General features: G+C 36.3%; 1 protein-coding gene across 3 annotated transcripts in view; it reads right to left on the minus strand.

Moving 5' to 3' along the window:
- The window catches only part of MALRD1 (MAM and LDL receptor class A domain containing 1), a 286556-nt gene extending 265896 nt beyond the window's left edge, over positions 1-20660 (minus strand). For all 3 annotated transcript variants that reach the window (XR_010387580.1, XM_064505959.1, XM_064505958.1), the window contains exons 1-7: positions 20332-20660; positions 16175-16315; positions 11835-11929; positions 11595-11756; positions 10146-10239; positions 5534-5677; positions 346-503 (exon numbers count right to left, since the gene is read on the minus strand). Coding sequence is in view for 2 of the 3 variants with exons in the window: in XM_064505959.1 (XP_064362029.1) it covers positions 346-503; positions 5534-5677; positions 10146-10239; positions 11595-11756; positions 11835-11929; positions 16175-16315; positions 20332-20494 (957 nt within the window). In the remaining variant the exon portion in view is untranslated. The remainder of the gene's footprint in view (positions 1-345; positions 504-5533; positions 5678-10145; positions 10240-11594; positions 11757-11834; positions 11930-16174; positions 16316-20331) is intronic.
- Positions 20661-20954: the final 294 nt, after the last annotated feature.

Raw genomic sequence — 20954 nt, forward strand, 5'->3', positions numbered from 1 at the left:
TGGTTTTCCCATTACTAGTACAGAGGGAGGCTGGAAGAGCTACTGCTATAGATTCTTCTCCTGAAATCACCAAACCATTTAATTCTGTGGTAGCCACAGTTTGTCTTTGGACTTTTATTGTAGAACATTCACCCATCAAAACAGTTTATGGCTGACATGGCACATACCCAGGTTTTACAATTGCATATATTAGTGGAACTACACAAAGTTACAGGATGTGATACTCGAGGTCTCCAAATGTGGGGGCCATGCATGTACTACCAGGCATTTTTCCTTGTAGTCAGCTGGTAAGAGCTGGGCTGCCATATCTTCACAGTTTGGAGATGAAAACATGTTTTGCCTTACCTGATTAGTATACAGCACTGCCTTGAGAATGCTGCCTTCTGCCATGGAGTGATGAAATTGAAAAAGGCAATTCTTCCCAAAGCAATGACACATAGAGCTGTTAAGATAAGCACTTTTGTATAACGCGGTGTCGTTAGCTTCTACCCACACAAAATGGCCTGAAAAGGAAAAGTACACTTTTTCAAAAAAATTTATCTTTTGTGTCTCAGTCTTTAAAAATAAGGACTACTGCTTTCCTGTAATAAAACCATTGCCCTGTTCCCCCAAACAGGGGAACCTGATTGTCATGCTCAAGACATGACTTAGGTATCCTCTATGTATTTCCTATTTAAAAAGAAAAGAGATATCTATCTATTTTCCTCACAGAGTAACCCCAGCAACCAAGAATCACATCAGTCAATAGCATCTTGAAGTTGTTATTTTGTGTGTTAAAAGCTGTGAACGGTCCCACATTCAGTTCAGCCACCTTACATTTTCAACCATTCAATACCTACTCTTACATTTATTTGGAAACTGGGCTTTCTTCTTTCCTATTATGGTTTCTAGGAAATATCTTTTTACAGTAACACTTCTGTAGACTCTTCAAAATGAAAAAAGAGGTACTGCCTTACTGCAGAAAGCAGTAGCATCTCTACCATGTAATGAAGTGCCTTAGTGCTGAGCCAGAATTTCTGCAACAAAGTGTTGGGAGCATATTGTCTTTCCATCTCAAGCAGGAAACCAATTTGGGCTATTCTTGACCTTCGGCCCCTTATAAAAGCATTCCTATAGAGATCTAAAAGAATACTGCATTCCCTCAACAGCATCTTGTATCTGTCACAAATAAGAAGGCTAGATACTTTTTATCAAACACAAACACATGGAAAACGTTTGATTTTGTAGGGTACCACGTGCTTTTCCTTTTGTTGCTACTTTACTGTTCATCTTGTGCAACCTTTTACACTGAAACGTATGCTTGCAATTTCATTTAAATTAGGTTTGTAATTTCATGCCACAGAAGCTAACCTTGATATAAGGGAAATACTGCACAAGTAACCCAGCATTCTATTTTGAAGAGATTAACGAAGCATCTATGCTTCTATGGTTACTATGTTCTGTAGGAGATAAGTATACATTAACATTAGAATTTGCAGTACCTGTTTATCTAAACTCAGAATTCGCTAAGTGATGCTCTTATAAAATTCAGCTCCAAGTTTTTCTTTCTTCTTGAAACCATGCATATGCATGTGATAAATTTCAGACCTATTAATGATCTTGGTTTGCTTTTTTAGACTGAAACTGGGAAACATTCCAATACTTTGTAATACGTTTTCTAATAAATATAAATATTTAAGAGAAATATTTTAAACATTGTTTCCAATAACTTCCCTAAATTCTGAAAAATGTTTCTATGGTTACTTTTTATATACTGAGACCTGTCTCAAATGAAATCCGTGGTACTCACCCTGTGTAAATTAAACATTTGTCTAAGTGATATCAGAACTTGAATCTCTATTCAACATTAAATGCAACTACTGGTTGTGTTACTAGATTTTTCGTTTCAGAGCCCAGTACTAGTATTCTTTTCTATCTTTCATTTTAAGTTCCTGAATCTTTAGAAATAATGGAATTGGCATACATTTTAGATAAGAAAGCAACTGAATTGCAATAGACAAATGAAGGTTCTATGAAACTTCCAGAATGCTCACATGTCCGTCAGGGATGCTTTATTGTTCCTCAGGGAATAAGCTTTGTGCAAGTATTGGGAAAATTTTTGAAGATAAATGGAAGCCTATCTTTAGAAATGAAGACTCTAGAAACTCTTGTCTTGCAAATACAGGCCTTTTTTTCCCCTGGATATAGCCTGTATAAATAGAAACATGTCAGTGTAACTGGACAGGCAATCCACTATGCTAACATACTTATTTATTTCCCTCTTTCAGGAAAAGAAATTTGTTACCTTTAGCCAACATCTATTGAGTAGCCTTCTAACGATTAATGGCATTGGGAATGTTTTTCTTTCCTTTGTTAGAAATTTTGCAGCTAGCTCTTCTCCAGGGTCTAAATTTCCCTCAGCTCAAGACACTCTGTCATATATTACTGTATGTATGATCTGAAGTTCTTTATGCATTGTCTTGTGAATTTTCAAGGCTTTCTTTCTGAAGTACCAAATTTCACTGTTCTTTCAAAAGTAGAACAAGAGTCCCAGGAAAGTCATTTCCTTCCTGCCAACGTGGTAGTAGGCCTAGCAAGTGGCAAACTTGTACACGCTTCTGGCAAAATTCATTCTTCATTCGTTCATTTCTATTTACAGAAATCAAGTAGCAGAGGCTGGGAATGCTGCCAGAACAAAGAGCGTAGACTTTAATATCATTCCATAAAGCCTTTTCTTTTTCCCCATGTGGCTGCTTAATCAGGCCTTTAGATGGACAGTCTTGTTTCTTTCAGCTTTGAAGAAAAATTTTTCTGTCGTAAGCAAAAATCTTTGAGTCTTCCAGAAAGATGAGCCCTGACTGTAACAGAGCACAGTTAAAATGTTAGAATTTCTGAGATGGTCCTGTGTCTTCTGAGACCTGGGATGGTCTGGCAGTCCTGCCTGCGGCCTGCTGCTCTGTAGGTTCAAAACTCTGAATATTTAACTGCTGGCACAGTTTCAGCCGTTTTCCGATTCAAATACTTGGCTGCTCCTTCTGGTTTAATCCACGTTCTTTTAGTTCACAAGCTGCACAACTTTCAGTCTATGTTACTAGTCTCAGAGTAACAACTAAGCCTTAAATTTAAACCGAACCACAAAATGAGACCCTTTCTTTTTTGGCAAGTTCCCTTGCCCAGCAGGCCAATTGTCTCTGAACCAGTCTCCCACAACCTCCCCACTCAACCATTTCTGGGGAAGAGGAGGTCAAATATGAACTGTCATTCCTTCATGAATTTTCATGAGTTCAGGAGTCATGGACAAAAAGTGTAATTTAATAGGAGGATTAAATATTGTAATGTTCTGGCTATTTTCTTTATGTTTAGAATTGAGGGGCTTTCATCATTAGGTATGTGTGAAATGTTGGGTTTGAAAGGCAAGAAAGACAAGAAGCTTTTTTTTGTATCTTCTAAGAATTATTTTTATTGTGCAGAAAATTGATTTCATTCGTTTCCTATATCTAGGGTAATATTTATGTAAACTAGATTAATCCAATATACGAAGAATAAACTATGGAAACTACATAAATAAAATAAAAGTTACATATATTCTGAACAACATTAAGGGAGCATATAACACCCCTGTAAGAACTTCTGACACTAGAGAAATTAAGAGGAAAAATTAGAGAGAAAGTGCCTACAAGACAACACTGGAGAAAAGAAGCAATAAAAGAACAAAAAAGTCATCCAAGGACAGAAAGTACTTTATTAAATTTAAGAACACCATGAAAGGAGGATTATTCGAAGCGTATAAGCAATCCTTTCTTTATAAATACAATTGTCTAGACCTGCTTCATAATTTAGTTTCCTACCCCTCATTTATTGTATTGAAAGCTTTGATCAAAATCAGAAGGTAAAGCTTAGTCAAGTTCTATTTGCATTGCAAGTTTGAGCCTTCAAGCATGGCATTTTTGAGGTTTGCATACCATTTCCTTACTCTTTAGAATTTTGGTCAATATCTGACCTCTTGATTTATATCTTAAAAAATTTGCATGAAAAAAAGCTGAATGTATTGAGGAGAAGTGAGCTATCATAGCTCAGATTTCTTTTTTCCCCTCTACATTAATGGTGAACTAATTTGTATGTGTTGTTTTGACATTTCTCATTTGTTCTCACATGCTGTTTTTACCATGATGATATGGAAGCACAGGGAGTATCCCCAAGCAGTTTTTTGTGTTGTGTGTCCAGCCTACTCAATTATCCATGCATCTTTGGACAGTGATGCCCAAACACCTATAGGCATTTCAAAATATGTTCTGTTTCAAGAGAGATTGCTTGTGAGCTGGTCCTGTACAAGCTAGTTACAGAATTTCAGTATCATTTACATTAGCACAATATTGCCATGGAAGGGAAGCCATGCTAGCCCTTCAGCTATCATGTCAAGATGTAGCAGTGAGACAATGTGTTCCAGGGAGGTGCTGAAAATAAAATAATAATAATAATAATAATAATAATAATTTCTTTTATCAGGATGCTGTGACTTTAAAAAAATAAAGAAGAGGGAAAAATATCTGCTTTATCAGTCTATATGCCCTCTCTTGTATATAAGAAATGTTAACTTGCAAAAATTCATTTTAATAGCGTGGCTGCACTTAATCACTTTGGCTTAGAATTCCATTGTAATTTGACTTACAGTTATCAGACATTTTGAAATACATGCTAAAAATCTAATAAAAGCATCTCTGAAAACAAAACAAACCTAACAGTTCATTCACTTAGGCTACCATCAGAGACATGTACTCCATTTCTCTGGGCTCAGAGTTCAAGCAGTAATCATCATGCTATCAGTTCTTCAAAGCTACATCACAAATTATACCATTACAACTAGTGCTACTTAACCTCTTGGAAGGCAGTCTCAATAGAGATGCCGAACACTTAGCTGGCATGGGATTACATTTCGTGTTAGAACACTTGCACATTTATATCCATTAAGCTTTCAAAAACCTTTCCTATAAACCTATAGACTAGCACTACATAGTGGCTTTAAAAAACAAATGCTGCATTTTACTTTTGAAAATTGCAGTTGCATTATTTTATTTTGTTTTTAATAATAATAAATTAATTTGTATAATAAATGTTTCTCTCCAGCTTACCCAATTAAAGATTTAAAGTGAAATTACTGAACATATGTTCAAACATAGTAGCACTGCACAAGTAACCCCACCAAACACAAAATCAAAACAAAACAAAAAAAAAAAAAAACACGAGGGCTGTCGACTTAGATAGATTTAATTTAATTTCACCAAGGAATTGCAGCATAGACCTTATAGAAAGAATTCACTGGAGAGTAACCCAATGACTAGCTCATATGGAAAATTGTACATCAAAATTTTTCATGTTTTATCAACACATGTTCACCCTTACTAAATATTCAAAATAAAAGCCAGTTTAAGTACAAAATGCATACAATTACTTTTTATGTTTGTGTTCTGTTTCCACATTGGGTCACTGCCTTTTCCTAAAGGGCACCATATTCTTAAAGATAACTAATAAATATGCATTAACTTACGGTTCTTACCTTCACTATCGTTGCTTCGATCTTTCAGAGAGGAGAAGGAGGCAAGCTTGTGCCCTGCCAGCAGATGCGCCCACTTAGTGGGCACAGCTGCTGGATCTGAAGTCCACTCACACATGCCAAGCTCAAAACTGGAAGCCTGCTGTGCTAAAAGGCAAAGCAAAGTAATCATTCAGCTTCTTAAAATGCCATTATTTATGAGACACTATTTCCCATTAGAAACTTACGTTCATTCTGCCACTTGACAACCCTTCTGTCTCTGGTTACCTCAAAAACACGCAGTCTACCAGCAAGTGTATCTGACATTCAAGGCTGCCATCTCTAACAATACCATTTTAGAAAATCATTCCCTAAATATGGATTTTTTTTCAGAGCAACTTATTGGTATTTGTGTTGGCCAATCATTATAACCTTTGTGAAATCACTTCCATAGAGTGTGTTCTCAGGGGATATCAGAAATGACATGTCATAAAGAGAAATATCTATTTATTTTTCTGTATGATAGCTATAGTAAAATCAGTTATGACTGAAAGGTTAAACTCAACAGCATCTTCATAATATTTACAACAGTTCTCCATTTTAGAACCGAAAGGATCTGAATATATCACCACATATTCTGAAGAATCTTCTAAAATTCTTGAAGATTGCTCCTCCACTGGCATCTCAAAGTTTCACGTAGTTAATAAATACTATAGGAAGAAAGTCATCATTTTTAAACAGGATTGCATTATGATAATGAAGGTTCCATTTCTTAATGTTATCACGGAGAAAAAGCAATCTTCTGGTTCATAGGGATTTTTAAATAGTAGCCAGAGTATCTCAGAAAACACATGAAGATTCTTAACTGTGCAGAGGAAATAATTTTGTGTCAGTATACATACACATTACTGTCTTTGCAAAGTTGTGTGTGTCACACTACTGCCATCTCAGAGAAATGTGACTTCCAGCTGATGTTACAAACCTCTCCTTTCTCCTTTTATCAGCTTTGCATATCCACACACACACACACACACACACAAAAGAAGTGTCAACTGAAAAGAGCTTGTTGGCAATTTATTTCCAATGGAAAATACAAAAATCTAGAACAATCGTTGTAGAAAAGGATGGATTTTGACAAACTGACCATTTGAAAAATGCTGTAAATACACTCAGAAGAGTCAGGCTCTTCGTTAAATGCTTTTTCAATTATTGAAACAAAAATTTTGATTAATTTTGAATTTTTAATTGTAAATGTTTCTGAGTTTTTTTATTTTGTTTTTGATAGCAATCTCAGTCTTTTGGGATAAAATTCTCATTCCAGTTCTAATTTCTGTAGCCTCTCAGACAACAGTAAGGTTAGTATTCTGGACTGTCTGACTCCCATCCCTGTAACAGTTCATCTGAAAGACCCAGCATCCAGTACTGCACCTTTGATACTAAGGACTACATTTTTGCATGAGTAGAACGAAGTTAAACTTAACTGAGATTTGCCAGTTGAAGTAATCCTACTGGATCTCTCTCAAAATTTAAAAGTTAAAAATAGTGTATATACAGTTTCTCCAGGTATCCAAAAGAAACCAGTTTTGCTGACAAGGTATACCATTCTTGCATAAAAAGCAATTCAGGAGAACAAAACAGATACCCCATTCTCCCCTGTAGTATTCCACTCTCCTGCCTAGGGGCTTTTTGCCCTTATCCCTGTGGCAAGATCAGAATGAAAATCTTTGTGAAGGAGTTCTTTGCATATATAATTTCCTAGGAGTCGGGAGGGAATTCTGCAGGGCAATCGTAGACACTTGGATAAGAATATAAAACCTTTGAATGGAAGGTCTGCTAAAGGTACAATTACAAGATATTTTGTATCAAGTGTGTTCTAGAACTATAACATTTTCTATTTGACAGCTAAAATAGTTATTTTTGCAATACACATGGGTTCATACAATAAAAATTTGTAGCTCTAAGTCATTAACAAAATCTGTAAGCTGTTAGGAAAACTACAAACTGGACAATGTCTTCAATTGTTACACTATTGCAATAAAGCAATTAAAGATAGTTTTGTTAAATGTGCATAAAATTTACCATTTAGCAGAACTGGACAAGTAGCTAAAGGGATGCCTTTTTTTTTTTTTTTTTTTTTTAAAGGGGCAGTGGGAAGAAGGAAAAGGGAAGGAAGAATTAAAGGTGACATCAATGGAAAGTTTTTCTACAAAAACACTTTAGATCCTTACCTGCCTACAGTAATCCAAACAGCTTCAAAGTCTGGAAATATTAGATTTGAATAATCCTAAGTAAACAAGGGGCACTAAGTAGAATTTATCATTTTTTACAGTTAGGTATAATCAAGATATTTTCTTTATAGTGTTCTGGTTTCAGTACACAAAAAGGTCATCTCAATGCAACAATTGTATTTGTAAAAATAAAACATTTTCATATTTTTTAAAATAAAAAGTCAAAAAAAACTTTGGAAGGTATTTATGTGCTACATTCAATGGAAATTACACTAATTTCTAGTGATCACAGTTTGGATCAAGCAGCTCCTGAAAGCACAAATACTGTTTTACTCATGACCCTAAAAGCCACAAGTAAATACTAATGAATGTCATACTAATGAATACAAATGCACAGGTCATTTCCTACCTGCATTTATACTGGAAGTAGAAATCATGAAACATTCATGAAATAATGCAAATTTTAACAACAATTTCATGCAATTAGAGCTGTCTTCATTTAAATCCCTCTTATCCAGACATTTCACAAAGATCAGAGAAAAAGAGCTTTCAAAAAAAATCAAGCAGCCATTAATCTGACCTTTTGTTTTAATCACTAAAAACTGTTCAGCATTATAATTCCTCTTTCAGTAGAAAATTAAGATCTTTTGACCATGTTCTTTGGCTGCTGTGAGCAACTCAGATGTCACCTAATAAAGTTGACTTCACCTAATGTAGAAGCAGTAGATAGAGATGATAAAAACTGGTTCTTATTAGAGCACATTTGAGGTACTTAACAATGCTGCAATAGGGCAACCTGGATGTCAACACTTTGTACTCGAAAAGCTGCCATTTAAGGTAAATTTAATACCCAGATTTATCTGTTCTGCTGAGCATACCACTTTTTTTTCCTTCAATTTTTAACTTCTTCCTCTCTGAGATATTATTTCATCTCTGTACTTGATGCTTTTTCCATTTTTATTTGCTTTAGAAGCACTTTGTTTATGAAAAAGCCGACATATTTGAACAGAAAGATATATATCCACCTGCAGGGACTGGTTAAGCAAGCACATCAGTTGATAGGATCTAGCAATGCATTTTTTTCCACTTTCTTTTTATCTGCAGGAATCCTCTGAGAAACACAGAGAAGTTGGGGGAAAAAAAATCACATATCTGCACTGATGTTTTCACTGTCAGCTTCAAACTCATTTTTCAAAAAAGGTACACTCTAAACTAACCTAAGCTAATAGGCAAGTATGCCAAAGTTTTAAAATAGCATTCTCGCACTTTTTAGTAGTACTGCTAGAAAGCCAGTACAAAACAAAAAAGCAAGATTAGTCATGGAATTTACATAAGCATATGACTTTTGCCTCCCTAATTCCCCATTGCAAGAAAGCTAAAACATGGAGAGGTTTATATTAGCAAATTTAGTTACCTGAAATTTAATTTCCCCAATATACATCTCCTTTGAAATAGTTATGCATGTGTCCCTGAATTATTAGGCTAAGCTTTGTATCTTGCTCTTACTGCCATCTTCCTACAATTGCTCAGCACTCTAAAATGCTAATAATTGCGTGCATTTTTTTTAATAGTATTTCCCAGTGGGACCTCTAAGGACCTTTATTTTAGACTACAGTGCACAAAATTGTTTGTGGAATCTTGAATGGTCTGTGTCAACAAATTCCATAGCTCATATTGCTATAGCAAGTTAAATTTAAGACCCTCAACTCTTGTGCTACAACTCAGGAAAGCAAAGAGGGTGTTTTGCATCGTACTCACCTTATGCTGCAGCCTGAGTGCCACAGTGCAGTCTTGTGTACTTGAGACCAATGAGAATTCTAATTAATGCTAGGAAGGTCTTTACTCTTTTTCTCATGAAAATATGTTGGGTTGAAAAAAGGAAAATGTGAAATATTTTGCTAAAGAACCTTGACATGCACAGGAGGTCTGGCTGCATAGCTGACTAATCTGACACTGCAGCTGTTTGGATGTAGTGGAGCAGAACAAAGTAACTGCACTACAGCTGAGGATCAGGATCTTCAAGCATTTAAAAATATACACAAGTGCCTTGGGGATTTTCCTAAAGCCAGCTCCAAAGCTTTTCTGGAGCCAGCTGAAGACATTAATTCTTTGGTAAAGAACAGTAGATCTTTTCTGCCCACTGAGGACTTAGTGCTCTCCTAGCTTTAGGAAGCTCCTACTGCATTTATACTGTACCTGTTTTCTTAAAGTATGTATTGCTGTTCTTTGTAATTGTATTTATATGTAAAATATGACAGCTGATGGTTTAGAAGAATGAATATAAGGCATGTGAAAACAATTACAGAGTTAAGAAGCTTTTCAGTACCAAATGATCTCCCTTTGTGTTCTCTCTACTAATCAAGGGGAAAGGCAGAATAAAATTGTCGACCCAGAAAAGGAATTCTTACCAAATTCTGGAAAACATCCTTCACCAAAAGAAATATCATCAATGGCAATGGTTTCATCTTGTCTCCGAGTCTCTACCGTTCCCCAAAAAATAACCTGCAGAGTTTAACAGCAAATGAACAAAAAATGACATTCAGCAGCATCACAGACAGAGAGGAAAAACATTCCAAGATGCTCTAGGCATGCAAAATCTATTACATTCTATATACATACCCACATATACATTTATAGAGAGACCGACCATGAGCACGCAAGCTAACTTATACAGTTTCCATTAGACATATGAGAACATGAATCATGCACAACAATTTTGGAGGATTAGCATCTGGGCTAAGGTTAACAACGTTTACTAGCCCTAGCCATAATCTAATTAAGATTTGATCCAGCAATTTAGAGACAGAAGACTCCATGTACATAGTAACTGTCCCCAGACCCAGTCAATTTTCTGAACAATATAAAAAATGGAAGAGTAAATATAGAAGTAAATCTTGCCAATACAATCTCATTGCTGTATGCCCATTTGGATAGAGGCAAGTTATCAACAGGTAAACACAGAAGTACTTGTGTTGAATTAGATACATTTATTTCATAATATATATTCTCAGTCAATTTTGAGCAGGCAAATATTACTTTGAAAATCCCAATCTTGTGTCCTTAAGCACAATGTTACTTATGCAAGTCAGGTAATTATGTTACTCTTACAGTTTATTGAAATGAGGTTGTACTTACCCAGAGAACGCCTTTGGGTTGGCATGCTAACCAACTCCTCACAGTAACTACTGTAGGAGGAAATATCTGCAATTTGCTTCTGTACTCCCCCATTCCCCTCCAGTATTTTGCATAATAATGAGCATACTTTATCCATGATACTATTGCCCTGAGTTACACTTATTGTGCTGTTTTGTGTAAATATATAAAAATATTGAAATATTCTATGAGACTTGCATTATTTTTCAGCAGTTCTGAGCAATATAAAGCCATATGCATGTGCTCTTTGATAAACGCTCAAAGCCGCAATGAATAGTAAATCTATAATGAATAGTTACATTCAAAGTTTGTCACCAGGAATGCATCTGTAGAAATTCACGGAAAACACTTATAAATTAAGCTTCCAGTTTAACAGTACAGTTAGCTAGAGCCTAAAAGAAAACAGTAATCAAAGTTAAACTCCTAAGAATATCTTCTCTACGGTCAGGCACAAATTTATGATGCAAAGATAATGACTTTTATTTTAATTATATGCACAGTTTAAATGAGATTTGGTATTAGTTTTAACATCACTGAGATAAGAACAAGCAATATTTCTTAGTGTCATTCATGAGCTTCTAAATGGCTTCTTTCTCCTTTATCTTATGATAATGCTTTCCATATACAAGATATTTATCTTCATTGAGTTTTGCCTTATTGGAAAACATAGTTTATAAACCATTTACCAACTGCAATTTACCAACCTCAAACTTTGCAGTGCTATTGATCGTGATCATGTTCGCTTTCCACTGATTTTGCTGTTCTGCTGAATCTTGCCAGATGTTTTTAATGGTATCCTCAGAGTGCTTTTGAAGCCCCACCACCAATGTTGCATTCATTTGACCAATCCAAGAATAAAACTTAATCTAGGACAAAAAAGGTCTGATTATTTCAGGGAAGCACTGTGACAAAAGATAAAATACAAGGACTATGCATCAAAGTACCTGGCATGTGTTTTCTTTGTCAGTCGGAAGGAAAACATCGCTCCTTAAAGTTGCAGAAGAGGATCCCATTTCAAAGGACAATGAGAGGAAATAAGCTATTAAAAAGAATCAAAAACTTTAGCAGCTTGAAAGAAAAATATTTGAAAGACACTGGTAAAACAAGGACACGCGCACACACACACACGTACAAATTAATAATGAAAAAGTCAGTGAGAGGTTTTTCCCCAGAAAAGATTCACACCGTAGTTGTAGCCATTGTGTACTGAGCTTTTGTTCATATTACGTATTGGCACAGCACTTCTCTATGTTTCAGCTGAAGTATCAAGTAGGCTTCCAAAATATTTCATATGTAGATAGCCTGAATACTCAATTAATAAATGCCAATTTTCTGAACAAAGCTAGGAGTAGCTCAGTAAGCTGGTCAAATAACTTGAATCACAATTATTGAACAGATTGCATATTTCATGCATAAAAAAAGCAACCATTGTGACCAGCAAAACAGATTTATTACAACAGCTCAAGTCTTTAAGGAAGCATTGCTTGGGAAGATGGAAGAAGAGACTATGGTGTCCCTGTGTTCCAGAAAAACATTTCTTCTGGATACAAGTTCAATACAGTCCTGGGTTTTGGCCGTTCAGGAAATTGCCTTGTTACAGAGCAGAGGTTGTGGCTTCCCCATACAAAGGGTTTACCTCAGACTCTCCACACTACTAGTGAAGATATTATCATCTTTATAGTCACAAATCAAGTCTAAATTATACCTTTACATAAAGCAAAGCTTTAACAGCTCAACAAGAATAAGTGAAACATGGCTGCCATCATACTTTGACAGACTAGACAAGATTGTCTTAGGTCTCCTAATAGATGGAGGGCTACCACCAGGTTTTAGGATATCAAATATTGCTAGTTGAAATTTTGTTCTTCCCGAACATGAAGATTTCAAAGATGTTAGATGTTATACTTAAAGGACGCAAAAACAAACAACAGAAGGGCTCAAGCTTTTTTTTTCCTTCCTATCCCTTCTATCCTCCTTCGCAAACTCGATGTAACGTCAGGTAAAGTGTTGCCCTCAGACATTAACATGTAAATGAAAGGAAGAAGATGAAGAGAGAGGTGGGACTGGAAGCAAAAAAAAAAAAAAAAAAAAAAACACACACACACACAGACACACACACAGACACACCCTAAAAATAAAGATGTCTCTACAGAAACCAAGAATAAGAAGATTATACAGGAACATCTAAAAAATTATATTAAACTATCCGCACTGACCTCTCATCCTTGGGTGCAACCGGAAAGGCACTGACCAAGGACACTATGACTAGCTCAGTGCTGGAGCCAACTGAGCAATCTCTCAGAGGAGCATTTTGCAATCTGCTCACAGAGCAGTGGCCATGCTCCCCCTACATTTGGGGCATTTCGTGGCTGCTCAGACAGCACTTTCAGAGCCTGCCGGCTGCAAGGGTACTCTTTCCATGCACAGCAGAGAGTGATTTGGTGGCACAATAGAGCCTGATCCCTGATTCTAATCTATTTCATCGTTTTTTCCACTTCCATAAAACTTCAAACATTGACCTTCTTTCTTTTAGTTCTCTAAAGACAAATGTATCCAAGATCTCTATGCAAAAATCAGGTTTCATCTGCCACAGGACTGTCTTACACAGATGGGGCAGAAATGTTAATTTTCTTAGAACTTTTTAAAAGGTAATTCTACATTTCAACTCTGCATAGAGTACAGATTTCAATGAGTAAAAAACCAGCTCTTTAAACTAGTTTTCACCAGTCTGTCCAGTTACGTTACCACTGAAAAAAAGAACCATGAGGAGAAAGAAAGCTAAAGACAGACAGTTGGAATCTAGTAAATGATTGCATAAATCTTCAAAGGAGTTACATCTCCCTCATGAACTTTGCTCTTTTTGTTAATGTGTGTGCAATTACTTATCATGACGGCAGGAACTGCTTCCTTTAATACTATGCTATGGGACTCAGTTGTCACCATACAGTATCTTTTCTGGTTTTTAAACAGGAAGAGAGAAAAAAAAGGAAAAAAAAAAGCCTGCTATGTCTCCAGCAGTGGGAAAACTTTATAAGTTACCATAAGGAAAAAAGTGTTTCCTAGACAGTTAGAACCAGCACCCAGAAAATGAAAGGTTACAGTTTAGCCATTCTCATTAGGTAAAAAACTGAAATAACTGGATATGCTCAGCTCTCCATAGCCATTCAGTTCAGTAGTCTGAGTGCGCAACCTGTCATCAAGCTGATTAGGTGCAAATATTCAAGCTTCCTATTATTCAGTCAAAATAGCTTACGTGAATGTGGCTGCAGTTCAGTCTAGACACGACAGACATAACACTGACTGAGCCCACAGGACAAGTGGGCAAGAATACACAGGTGATCTCTTTGCTTCCGACTGAGCAGCTTTGTCTGCTCTGTAACAAACACTTGAAGCTGTTGGTTCTCAGTCCTGTGCTGGTTTTGGATGCCTGCATAAGTTAGCTCCCCTCCTCACCCCACCCTCATACAAGTTCTTAGCAAGATGAGGGTGACCTTCATTAGATTTAGGCAAGACCACCTTCAGGTCTTAGCATTCTTTCAGGAGGTACCAATGTGCTACTGAACAAACATAATGCCCTAGAAATTTCAGCTAGAGCAAGACTGTTGCCTGCTTACTTAGCTTTGATTCTACCCTGGAGTTTATTATATGTTTATTCCATAGTTTTTGTCTTTTATCTGCTTCTTGATGTTATTGTTTTAAAGATAACATGTTTCACAACTTTCATACTTGAAATTAAAACCTACCTCTGTCAAAATGGCCTGCATAGTAGCTCAGATTTTTTCACTAACATTAGTTTAATCCAGCACTCCTCTAAACAGATCCTTATTTTCAGAAGCATAGCACACACAGTAGGATTTGCTTGTATGCTACGTAAGCAAAAAATGAAGTTGTTAGAAGTACATTGCATGGGTAAAGCTTCCCAGTCATGGAACACCATAAAAATTTTGAGCTGTGGAATGAGGAGTTGTGGGAAGAGTTTTGGCAGTTTTTTTGGTAAATGAAAGACTTTAAAAGTTTCTATGCAATTTTCATTTTGCCGATTTTTAAAGAATAACTTCACATATTCACCTCTAAAACACCAGTTCACATTAATCTAATGTAATTCTTTCCTGTTTGGTAGTTTATGTTTAGGAGGTTTAGCTTGCTTCAGAACCATACAGATTTCTGTACTCCCAAATAATCACAGTTTAGGAGTCACACAAAAAAAACATAGGCTAGAGCCATCTCACAATGATGCTTTAATCCCTTATAAAACTATACATTTTATATTCTTGCGCACACTCTGACCTTGCATGCCTGCTTCTGAGGCCTGCTCTTAGGACTCCTGTACATCTATTTGTGCACGAGAGGTGAGCACAGTGTGGGCTGGAGCAAGAACAAAGAAAAACGTGGAGAAGAGCATTAATCAGTTTGCAGTGACTTTCATCCAGCCCACATATTTTCTGTGATAGAGTGCACCCATCTAATTCTTTCCCTCCTTCCTTGCTTTCTTACAACACCAGCTTTGGAAAGTAGAAAAGGATGCACTGCAGCTTTAAAACAGAAAAAAACAGCTTGAATTAGCTAAAAAGAGGCTGAAGAAATTCATGTACCAGAGAAAGAAGAAACCGAGTTTTAGAAAGCAGGGTTAACTTGGAGATTGGACAAGCGTAGGGAGGGATGGTAGGAAACATATTCTTTCTGGGGACAGGGACAATGAATTGCTTAGCTGAGGGACAGTCTTTGATGCAAAGTGGAAATGTAATAAGACTGAGAGAGAGGCTGGCTCACACAGGCTATTAGAGCTCTTCCAGTTCCCAGATCCAAAGTCACCTTCTCTCAAAATATTTGGAACAATAACATTATTCACAGACAATAGATACAGATACTCTGGGCATTCAGAAGCCAGTCCAAGAAGAGATCTAAATACATCTCATAAAATGGGGGATCCAGTTTTCATTTCTAAACTTCAACTGTCAAGACTGAAATTATAACCAGATATCTCCAAAACAGGCAGAACTGACTGAGGGAGAGTCACTGCATATCTGCATAAGTCTTGATGACTCATTCTTTATTTCTCAAAGATAACCAGAGCTGCTTTCCAGAATATTTTTTTTTTTCCTGGAATTCTGGGCCATTGTAATTACAATTACCTAAAAGCCCTGATGTCTCTCTATTTTATCTCAAAAACATGTAGCTGAATCCAACTGAACTTCAGGAAAACAGCAATTTTAGGTAAACAAAACAGAGACATACATAATATGTAAAAGCCTGTGGTTCCTTCAAAGGACATGAATATTCTTACCAGTGTCATTCCCAGTATGGTCAGAGTAAGGTGATCCCATACCAGACTGGCCATTTCTTCTAATCCATCCAGGTTGTAATTTCAATTCAGGAAAGACTTTGCACAGATCAGTTTCAAAGTCACAATTTTCACAGGATGAACCTAAATAAAAAAGAAAAATCCACAAATTCTATGCAAAAATGCTTTGACTTACTGAGCATATGCACGATTCTTAAGTAAATTCAGAAACAGAAGGAATGCATTCTTAACCACTATTTGTAATTAAATTAGCACAAAAAGAAAATTCTAAAGGGTATCCTATAGAAAATAGGAAACACTACAATTTTTAGATCAAAACAAAGAGAAACTGAAAAAGTGCAGTGGAATAAGGACCAAAAGAATGAATGTTGCAAAAGAAACAGTCCATTTACTTTATATCACTATAGCTATACCATATGCCTTTTTCTCCACAAATATGTGTGTAGCTATATGCTTGTAGGAAGCTGCACAAACTCGTATAGCTTAATACACTTAGAGGATATTCTTTAAATATACTGCAGTTATTAACTGAAAAGTTTCAGTACAACCACTTCATTTCTCCTCACGGTTCTTGCATAGAGAAACAAAAACTTAACACAAGGGAATAACCAGACAGCAAAAATATTTTTTTCCCACTACTTTTTATTTAATCATATCACAACCTGCATTTTTTCAGGGACTTCAGAGTACGAGCCAAGTCCCAGAAACCCCACAGGGCCTAATAGCAGAAAGGTGAAGCTCTCATCATCTGCCACGTTCCAAAGTTCACCGGTGCTCATTTTGCTTACTAAGCTGCTACATTAATTCATAAAACACTCTTCAGAGAAGATCTGAAGTCCTCAGAACAACACATTTTTCTCTCTCTTTGCCTTCCTGCTGACCTTTTCTCCTCTACAGCATATTCTAACATGGTGGGGAAGAACTGCTTCTCTCACCCTTTCACATTCCCCCGTTGGGCAACAGAGGTTAGAAAAAGGGTGCAAAATGCGTCTTTCTGGGACTGGATCCAGTCTGATGGACCAGTTCTTCCAGGAAATTTGAGGTGGGGATGCTACCAGATAAATAATTCTTTACAGGGAGGGATGGAAAGATGAAGGAAGGGACAGGGGAAGAGAGGGACAGCAGGTTTATTCAACTTCATCCTAAACAGCAGGACACTATCTGGGATTGTCTTCAGATTTCATGCACTGTGTGGCACCTTTCAGTTAGTCTGTTTTTCCTCTGATGCAGCAGAGAAGAGCAGGCTGAGACTCTACTTCCTAATCGAGATTTCTGTTTAAACGTGAGAACTACAGAGCCTTTGTGCTCCCTCTCAAATTAGTGCTCACCTCAGGCCTGCTGAGGAGACTTTTGGACTGTTCTATATTCTAGGTTGGATCGCCACAGTTCACTAGTCATTTTAAATAAAGTTGCAACTGCTGCATTTATAGTCACACTATGATGTCCAATTTCACGGCTCTCATATTCACAACAACTTATTGCAACAGTTAATTATAAGGCGAGGAAAAGGAAAAACATAATTCATGTAAGTATTTAAGACTCAAGTTAATATGCAGATTGGCTGATGAAACAGCCAACTTTTTATTGCTATTTTTATTCTTCAGCTTTTCAAGTGACTGAAACGCACATCAATAGTTCATCAAAAACAAGTACTGCTGAAGCATATCCACTTCATGTTACACAAAATGCCCAAAACATGCTCTATAATTTCACAGGAATTTTCTCATGGTTGAAAAACAATTTAAAATCAACAAGTACAAAGTAATAAGCACAGTCTCCTTTTAAATTAAAAAACCTTCATCATTCATGATTAAGTTTTAAAAGATATATTCATTTTAACAGAACATCTGACCTGCAAGCAATCCAATGCAGCTTTTTTGAAATAAGGATTTACAAAAAGAAAAAGTTATTGCTTTGAAAGGAAGAGGCCAGAAGGAAGAAACATGTGGGATGTTCTACACATTTTTGCAGGATTTGTTGTGAAGAAAACAAGTATTTAAAGTAATCACTAAGTAAAGTCATACATCTCAGAGAAACAAACTATAGTGTAAGGTTCTATTCCAGGTGTGAAATGCTCCTTTCAAAGCATTGGAAATATGATCATTTCAGGCACAGAAAAGTATCCTCTAACCGTTAGATACCATCAGGGAGCAAAATATTTTTAAGAATAGTTATTTATCATTCATCCTCTAGTGAACATTTTGCAAGAGTAGTTCAGAGGTAAAGTGACTGTAGGGTTTAATCACACAGCTTTCCTGATACCGTGCGCAAAGCACAAACTAGCCACATCCGAAGTCCAAAATGATGATAAAATGAGTCATCTGAAATTCCAGCCCTGAAAATTTTTCAATGCAGAAAGAACTTTAAACCTGAGTGGAACCCAACGAAAACAGCAGGGATCTGTCATGAACATCAGATTGCAGAGCTGAAGTCCAAGTGGAAAACAATAACTTGGCAAAAACGTTCAGGTCAACACCCTGATTCTTTGTGACCGAGAACTAAATTCCTTACCAGTGTGATCCAGACCACGATCCAAGACTCCCTGGAGTCCACAACCTGCAATTCAGAGCCCAGTTCTACACCTGTTACTCACCCTCAATTTCAGTACAATATTATTTGGTATTTAGATTTGTTACACTGCCCATAGGCTACAGTTTCTGTGAATTAGTCTTTTACCCTTATTTTCTGTATTTTCATAGACAGCATTAGTCTATAGCAGTTTGTTGCTTAACAAGTGTAAAAAGCTTCCATAAAGTTAACGGAAGAACGCATATAGCATATCTTGCTGCTTATTCTGCAACCATAGTAGAAACTGCTTTACAGAAACCTGCCTGGAGGAAACATTCCTTTGTAGTGAAACCAAGACCAAGCACAATGAGAATTTCAAGCCTATGCAGCTATGGGTAGCATATAATTGTATCCTGCGCAAGTGATAGAAAATATACTAAACTTAGATGCGTTAGTTGCACACAAGGTGATTGAACAGGCATAATTTTCATCCAGTGGCATCATCATCCATTTCTACCTTGATATATTTTAGTTGGTATAATAAAGATATGAAATGTATTATCCAATACAGTCTTAACAATCATCTTATGTGTAAGGGAAAAAAATCAAGTATGCTAGAGCTGATTCTAGGCTCCCGTACTAGACACATATATGCATTGTATGTGGATGAAACCAAGAGTCATATTCACACAAGCAAAACCCCAGGCATCTTGGCACACAACTGTAATATGAGGGAACCAAATTTAAGTTGCTGCTCTTTCTCCAAGATTTCACCTGAATACATTGATCACTAACACACTGATGAACAGAATATAATCATCACATCATTGCTCTAATTAGAATTTTTCAGGGTCCATAAAAACATACAGATTCATCTGAAGATTATTTGCACTTAAATTTGAAGCTAAAACCAAAAAATAACAAGTACAGTAGCTTCCTTTGTTGCATGGTAAGTGGGAGAAGTTATCTAATTTTTTAGCTAAAATTATGAGTTTCAGTAAATCCAAGCTTGTCTTTGTACTCCAGAACAAGGATACTCGAAAGAGCAGGACTACCTTATGCATCATATGAAATCATTTGCAAACTGTTTTTATGTTATGGTGTTATGGAAGTAGTAGATTTCTGATGCAAGCTTACTCAGACTACATCAGTTCAAATGCTCTCTCAGTTCCTCTAAGGGAAGCAGAAACTACCATATTCATAGCCTCTCAATGTTGCAAAAATTAAGAGAGGGCTATCAGTTCATAAATTCAAGAAAATTTTCCCCTTTCTGTCTGGAAAAAAAAACATTATTGTATTGACTTGCTGTTTGCAAGTAAGCTATTTCTGCTGATACCTTGATCCATATATTTTAGATGAAATCTGAATTTCAGCAAACAATTTTAATATGAATTAAAATAAAGTAATATTTGTTAAGTTTCTTTTGAATTGAAAGTGGATGAGGAGCGACATTGCCACATAAAGGAAGTGCAGTGTGTAGAGGTTGAAATAGAGTTTTAGAAAATTAGATGAAGAATGAGAGAGAAAAAAAAGTTTCCTAATGTTTTTCTAACACGAAAGATCCCCTCTAGTGCTCACTGCTGCCAGGTTCAAACTGTATCACACTTACAATGAAGCCCACCGAGACTCACATTGTTTTTCATCACTGCTGCCTCCACACTGGTTGTTGAAAACGCACAATTCCCCAGATGGAGCAGAGGAGCCATCATCACACTGGAATTCAAGTCCCGTAGATGACCAAATATCCACAGGAGCAAAACAAGATAACACACAGAAGAATATGAACTTGTTCATTGGCTATGCTACTACCCAAGTTTTCACTTGGAAAAGATTTACTTCAACTATCTACTATTTGTCATGAAGCATCCTTGAAAAAGCAACATTTGCACGTATCTCTTTGAAACACGTTTTTTAGAATCGCACCTTCAGAATTTGCAGCTTAAAAGAAACATGGCTTCTACGAAATCGTAACTTTTAACCTGGTGTGTCTTTAGATAATAATTAACTGAATTTTAACATCATTTTATGACTAAAATGGTGGTGCATGCTATGCAAGTCAAGTGTATATTAACTTACTGACTGGATTTATTGCCCAATAGCTTGCAAACATATTTGATAAGAAAATTACAAGATAACACAGTATGATCACTGAATGACCAACATTCATAAAGATCTCTTTTCTCAGAGGAAAATGGCAAAATGCTTTAAAAAAAATACAGTTTGTGCATCAGATGTAGAAATAGAGTTAATAAAT

This window comes from Dromaius novaehollandiae, chromosome 2, assembly GCF_036370855.1.
Source record: "Dromaius novaehollandiae isolate bDroNov1 chromosome 2, bDroNov1.hap1, whole genome shotgun sequence".
Classification (NCBI taxonomy): Eukaryota; Metazoa; Chordata; class Aves; order Casuariiformes; family Dromaiidae; genus Dromaius; species Dromaius novaehollandiae.